Here is a 7,397-nt window from a genome sequence, read left to right on the forward strand (position 1 = left end):
TAAAACCGAAGGAGGCTCGGTCTAAGATTTCGAGTGACGTCGCCTTCGCCGATTGGCCGAATTTTCTGGCTATGCAAATGAGGCCGGAGGGGTGGGCTGGCGCCGACGAGTAGCTGACGTCAGTTCCCCCGTTCGCAGAGAGCGAAACAAACATGGCGACAGACCCGAGCGGACGGGGGCGGACGATCACTTTACTCGTCTTCACTTGTGTTTTCGCGGGCGGGAAGACCGCGGCGGCGGTCGCGGAGTCGAGGGGCCTCACGCGGATACTCGGCATGCGGCTGGAGCGCAGCGACAGGCCGGCGGGGACCACCGACGCGGGGGTGATCCAGGTGACCGAGGGCAGCGACATCCTCTTCAGGTTCTACGGGCTCCACTTGTTCCCGAACAGCTCGGCGCTCATCAGGTTCTCGGAGCTGTACTGCAGCGACAAGGAGGACGACGAGCTCGGCTCCGTCGCGGTGCCCTTCAACAGGACTTGTCCCGAGCACACGAAGGACATAGTGGTGAAGGGGGGCATGGAGGTGAGCAACCAGAACACCACCGGCGTGGTCAGCCTGCGGATCAAGCAGCTCCGCAAGAGCGAGGCGGTCAAGGTGTTCGGCTTGTGCATCCGCGACGCGCAGGAGGCGGAGGAGACGTGGTACCTGCTGGACGACAAGGACGGCCGGCTGCGCGTGGTGGAGGAGAAGAAGTCCCTGCTGCCCATCTGGCTGCAGGTGATCCTCATCGCCTTCCTGCTGGTGCTGTCGGGCATGTTCAGCGGGCTCAACCTGGGGCTGATGGCGCTCGACCCGATGGAGCTGCGCATCGTGCAGAGCTGCGGCACCGACAAGGAGAAGAAGTACGCGCGCAAGATCGAGCCCATCCGCAGGAAGGGCAACTACCTGCTGTGCTCGCTGCTCCTCGGCAACGTGCTGGTCAACACCACGCTCACCATCCTGCTGGACGACCTCACCAACTCCGGCATCGGCGCCGTGGTCGCGTCCACCGTGGGCATCGTCATCTTCGGCGAGATCGTGCCGCAGGCGCTGTGCTCGCGCCACGGCCTGGCGGTCGGCGCCAACACCATCATGGTCACCAAGCTGTTCATGCTGCTCACCTTCCCGCTGTCGTGGCCCATCAGCAAGCTGCTCGACTGCATCCTGGGCCAGGAGATCGGCACCGTGTACAACCGCGAGAAGCTGGTGGGCATGCTGAAGGTCACCGAGCCCTACAACGACCTGGTGAAGGAGGAGCTCAACATGATCCAGGGCGCGCTGGAGCTGCGCACCAAGACGGTGGAGGACGTGATGACGCCGATCGCCGACTGCTTCATGATCCGCAGCGGCGCCGTGCTGGACTTCAACACCATGTCCGAGATCATGGAGAGCGGCTACACGCGCATCCCCGTGTACGAGCAGGAGCGCTCCAACATCGTGGACATCCTGTTCGTCAAGGACCTGGCCTTCGTGGACCCGGACGACTGCACCACGCTGAAGACCATCACCAAGTTCTACAACCACCCGGTCCACTTCGTCTTCCACGACACCAAGCTGGACTCCATGCTGGAGGAGTTCAAGAAAGGTGTGTGTGTGTGTGTACATAAGGATAAAGCTCATTGTGTGTGTGTGTGTGTGTGTGTGTGTGTGTGTGTGTGTGTGTGTGTGTGTGTATGTGTGTTTGTACATAAGGATGAAGCTCATTGTGTGTGTGTGTGATGTTGAGGGAGTTCATGAAAGATGTGTGTGTGTGTACACATAAGGATGAAGCTCATTGTGTGTGTGTGTGTGTGTGTGTGTGTGTACATAAGGATGAAGCTCATTGTGTGTGTGTGTGTGTGTGTGTGTGTGTGTGTGTGTGTGTGTGTGTGTGTGTGTGTGTGTGATGTTGAGGCTGGGACCATATGTCATTATCGACCTATATGGTGTCATACATGAATGTGAAATCATTTGTATTGACCTCAGTGGACGCCATCATTGTGTCCACATGACAAGAATGAACGTGTCATCGACGGTCCAGCAAAGTCTCGCCGCCTCCGTCCACTCGCCTGCTCTCGTCCTATGATTCACCAGTACCTGCTTTGGTCGATAAGATGTCAGAAAAAAATATAGATTTCTTCATATTTTTCTAATAGGCACCATGTCTTCAAGTTGCTCGTCTAAACTTTTGGATATAATAGTTTCTCTCTGCGGCGACACAGATCGCGTAGGGCGGTGATATTGTTTATCGCCATAAATTCCCGTGACAAAAAGACGTGGTCGTGACAGGTCGAGCTGTGAGGGCGTTTTGGATGAACCCGAATGGCCCAAGCGCGGCGTTGTCCAGGTCACGACCCCTGACCGCGAGGCGTTTCAGCGTGGGCAACTCAGACCTGCAACCGTCGGCCCATTGATCAATGTGTCGCTCGACAAAAGGGAATCTGCGAAACTTTTGTGGCAATGAAATTGTCATTTTGATAACCAATCCTGATTCCAGTTGATCACATGTCAATACGTGATCCCATCCTTTGGTCGTATGTGACGGTAGACTGTCTTTGTAGTTTTGGACTGTAGCTCGATCAAATCACAGCTTTTTATAAAAACAACAACAAAACAAACAGAGAAGACGATTATATGTTAGTTGTGATTAAATGGGATTAAAAACTGTATCGTCACGGTGACTTCAGTTTGGTTTAGTGAGCAATCAGTCATCAGTGTTTGTACAAGGAGGGTTATGGCCATGTTTGACCTTTGACCTCTTCGTAGACGAAGCAGTAAAAGCTATTTTTTTCCGCCTTTGGGGGGGATCAGTGATGAACAGTATAGATCCAACACATCATAGAAAAGCCAGAATGTAAACTGTTGTTTTTTGTTTGGTACCAGATATATTCTACACAATCAAAAGATTTCACATAAACGTCTGAGGTATTATTCGCCATATATATATATATATATATATATATATATATATATATATATATCGTCGGGGCTCAAGAAACTTCTGAAAAGCTTTTGTTCTCATGACAAGAAAACAACTCCTTGTTGAGGCTCTGTCAGAAATCCCATGTAACAACAGTCGGTTGTGTGTGTGTGTGTGTGTGTGTGTGTGTGTGTGTGTGTGTGTGTGTGTGTGTGTGTGTGTGTGTGTGTGTGTGTGTGTGTGTGTGTGTGTGTGTGTGTGTGTGTGTGTGTGTGTGTGTGTGTGTGTGTGTGTGTGTGTGTGTGTGTGTGTGTGTGAGAGAGACATGGTGAAATTGAAAAACACTTCCCCTGTTTCACTTCTCTGTCTCTCTGTGCTGCTTTTCCTCTTTCCACACTCTGCATGCACACTCCCTCCTAGGAAGACACACACACACACACACACACACACACACACACTGACGCCATCTCCCGCAGGGATGTATTTTTCCTCTCTCAGGCATCCCATCTCAAGGTCACAGACAGTAGACACACACACACGCACACTTGCTGTGTCTGTTGCTCAGCGCGGCGAGGAAGGAGTGATTCTATCTCTGTAGTAGCATCAGTGTGCGACTTAAAGGGGCAGTGAGTGATTTCTTTAATCCAATACACATTTTTTGTAAAATTCTGCGAATATTTTCCCCGCCGTCTTATTTAAAATAAATGTAAGAGATGTGCTAGCGACAGACGCCACAACTCAGCAGCCTCGTGGTAAGCGCGACCGTCTCCCGTACCCGAGGCCCGCGGGTTCGAGCCCCGACCCGTGCCGTAAAACAAATCAGCAACAAACAATCTCTCTCCAAAGTCGCTGACTGCAGGTAACATTTTACTGAACTTTGCTCTCGGCTCCACATTTGAGCCTTTTCTTCCTCCTTGTCTTAACTCGACAGGAATGTTAACTTTTTCTTTCGTCACGTGTGTCGCTGTTACATTTTCAATTATGGCCGAGCAGCTGCTGTAAATTGACTTTTGAGCTGCCGCGGCGGCGCTGGTGGTGCACAGCTCAGCGCCGTGGGACATTTGGCCCCCGGGGCGGCGGCTTTTCCCGGCTCATCTCAGTCGGAGTGGCTGGCGAAGCGGTAAAGGTTTGGCAACGTGCTGCAGTGCTCACACACAAACACACACACACACACACACACACACACACACACACACACACACACACACAGAGTTGGAAATGATCTTACGCTGGCTCAAAGCCTGGCAGCACAGAGATTTACTCTCAAGTCCTCATGAGAACACACCATGAACAAAACTTACCTCCTGAGCCACAGCCCCCCCCCCCCCCCCCCCCCCCCCCCCCCCCTGATTTGAGCAAGGTAGTTTTTAGCACATTTGAATCACCCGCAAAAATATTACGGCCTAATATCAATTCAAATGTGTGTATTTATTTGCCTCAGCCTCCGTGCCTGACCGTGCAGCCCGTGGTCCTGTAGTGATGGACGTGGTAAAAGTACATGCTTAAGTGCCCCCACCCCCACCCGCCCGCCGGCCTCTCCGCTGACCCGACTCCCCGCTTACTTTACTCAAGTTCCACTCACTTGCCTCTTGGCATCAGTTGCCACGGTGATGGCCTCCGACAGCGTCTCTGTGTGTGTGTGTGTGTATGTGCGTGTACACACAGGTTCCTTTAGACATGCGGCGTACAGTGTGTACTGAAATCTCCTCACCGGGTTTTGAGGAGTTGAACTGGTGACGTTTTTGAGGGATGGGCTCACTTCTTAAGTGATAGTGATGAAGACAGGCACTCACACTGAGGAGTCTGACATTTCTCCTTCACAGTGTGTGTGTGTGTGTGTGTGTGTGTTTTCAGCCGACATGACCTTTTAGATGGACTATGAAGTGACCTTATTAGATGAGATGACATTTTAATGACACATTGACTGTGTCATCGCAGGAAATAGTAACAGCAAGCAATAAAGAAGAAAAAAAGAAAGTATATAAGGAAGAGAAGAATCTTTCTTTTATATATAATTTAAGAGGGACTGGACTAGGGATGCAACTTAATGATTATTTTCATTATGGATTAATCTGTCGCGTGTTTTCTCGATTAGTCAATTAGTTGTTTGGTCATGAAATGGTGAAAAACATCGAACGAAACCCCAAGATGACGTTTTGTTTTGTCCACACACCAAAGATATCTAGTTAACTGTCACAGAGGAGTCGCTTACAAATACAAACTGTTGTAGCTCTACTGTGGACTATGGGGAATATAAGTGGTAAAGATCTCTAAGATTTACTTTCTCGTTCCTCTTTAAATAATATTCATTCATAGAAGAACATCGGCGGGATGGAGGGGTTTTGAAGTCGTGCACGCTGGACATCAGGCGTAATTCAGAAAACACACAAACACAAGTGAACCATGAAGTCACGGGGAGCGGCGGGGGTTGACTCTGTCAACAGACGTGTGGTACCTGGCCTACTGCAGTCGTGGCCCCTCGGGACTCGCTCTTACTCTGATGGGGCCAGAATGGCGATCGAGAGGCGAAACGCACCTGATCTTTCCCATGTCTCTCTTGTTTCGTACTTGGATTTCCTGTCTTCTGATTTCATCGTGAAAAAACCAAGAAGAAACAGCAGAAGCACAACAACCCTGTTAATAAAAAAAAAAAGAGAAGAAGACAAAAGTCATCATTTAAAAGTAGTAATAAAGTAAATGTGGTGATTCTGATTCTAACCCCCGAAAACCTTTGTTGCTCATAGAACGGTCAATACGCGGATCGCTTCAAAGTCACAGGTCAGTTGAGGGTTTCTTAAGTAGCATGAAAAAAATCAGCACTAGTCGGATCATTTCGGTGTGTGTGTGTGTGTGTGTGTGTGTGTGTGTGTGCGTGTGCGTGTGCGCGTGTGTCTGTGTGTCTGTCTGTGTGTGTGTGTGTGTGTGTGTGTGTGTGTCTCTGTGTGTGTGTGTCTCTGTGTGTGTGTGTCTGTGTGTGTTTGTTTGTGTGTGTGTGTGTGTGTGTCCTTTATCTGGCCGCCGCACCCAGTCGCCAGGACCCTGATACATGTGCTTTGGTTTCATGACCGTTTGTCTGTTGGTGTCATTGAGCCTGTCAACGGGTGCAAATTGACTTTCAATGGGCGAGTTTTGTACCACAAGCAACAATGAGTAGATGAATCAAACAACTCAACGCTTTTTTTCCCCCTAACGGCATGAATGTGAAGATTTGAGGCTTTTTTCGATCAATGGAAAACCGTTTGTGTTTTAGACTCGGAGCAACTAAGTCAATTTAATTTGTATTACTTTGTCACTGCCGTTTCTACTGCTACCATTTACAAACTACTGCAGATACTTGAAGGGGCGTCGCGTTTGTTCGTACAAGTTCGATTCCTTCTTTTGTTTTTATCCTAATCTAATCAAAACCTTTGTCATGTGACCTGAGAGATTGACCTCCGGGTCTTTTGTTCCCCGACACACACACACACACACACACACACACACACACACACACACACACACACCCACACCCTAATGAGGCTGAGCTTGTGACACTCCCTGTATATATATACAGTATATATATATATATACATTCATTGGCACATACATTAGATGGCCTTTATTTACTTACTACATTCCTCCTCAGCCCCTCATCTGAATCCCCTAATCTCACTTGAACCTAATCTCGACCTCCAACCCCCGAACGTGAGCCCGGGAAGTTGGGGACCGACAGTAAGAAGTTGGGGACCGACAGTATTTCCTGTATCTGCCTCTTTTTAAGAGTGAAAAAATACAACACACGCACAGAGTTACCAACCGCAGCCTGATAAGTTCGTTGCTGCAGACCTGAATCTCCACTCCTCCCTTATTTTTTTTCTCATTTTTTAATAATGGGTGTGTCTCTCGCTCACTCTACCTCCACTCCTCCTTTGTCCATGTCTCTGCCCATCTGTCCCTTGGGTCTTTGCTATTTCTTTTCTTTGCTTTTCCACTGCGATCGTCAACGGAGTCCTCGGTCGCCAGACCCCTACAGTAGCGGCGGGCGAACGTGCCGTAATCATATTACTGTGGTGCGAGAGGAGAGTTGGCATTATTTTGGGGCAGAAAGCATTCGCCGGGTTATGAAGCGATGCGCGTTGGAGCTGGACGTGTGCCAGAAAAGCGGAGAGTGGAAAAACACGGGAGGACTGGCCGAACAAGAGTATTGGAGATGAGTGGGCAAACGTTGTCAAAGCAACTCCTGAATTATTCAGCAGAAGCTGCTCATGAATCATTTTTGAAACGGGCCGTGGAGATGTTTGTTAACTGTTCAAGACTTGTGAGCCCTCATCCCCCTCCCACATATTTACTCATGGACTAAGCCGCTGTAATGTAACTCTACTCTTTTCTACACAAACTCCTTGTTTACTTTGCCACCAACAAAAAAAAAAAAGAGACTATGAGTTTTTCTCTTCAACTGACATTTGTGTCACCAAGTCAAATCGGAGCGTTGAAAACTGCAATGTGCCCTGCACTGTATTGAGCATTATGTCATCACT

General features: G+C 49.3%; 1 protein-coding gene across 1 annotated transcript in view; it reads left to right on the forward strand.

The window, feature by feature from the left end:
- The window catches only part of LOC118314386 (metal transporter CNNM4), a 39,783-nt gene continuing 32,386 nt past the window's right edge, over positions 1 to 7,397 (forward strand). The window contains exon 1 of the mRNA XM_035640813.2: positions 1 to 1,566. Within this exon, the coding sequence (XP_035496706.1) occupies positions 153 to 1,566 (1,414 nt within the window). The 5' untranslated portion in view covers positions 1 to 152. The remainder of the gene's footprint in view (positions 1,567 to 7,397) is intronic.

This window comes from Scophthalmus maximus, chromosome 19 (genome assembly GCF_022379125.1).
Source record: "Scophthalmus maximus strain ysfricsl-2021 chromosome 19, ASM2237912v1, whole genome shotgun sequence".
Classification (NCBI taxonomy): domain Eukaryota; kingdom Metazoa; phylum Chordata; class Actinopteri; order Pleuronectiformes; family Scophthalmidae; genus Scophthalmus; species Scophthalmus maximus.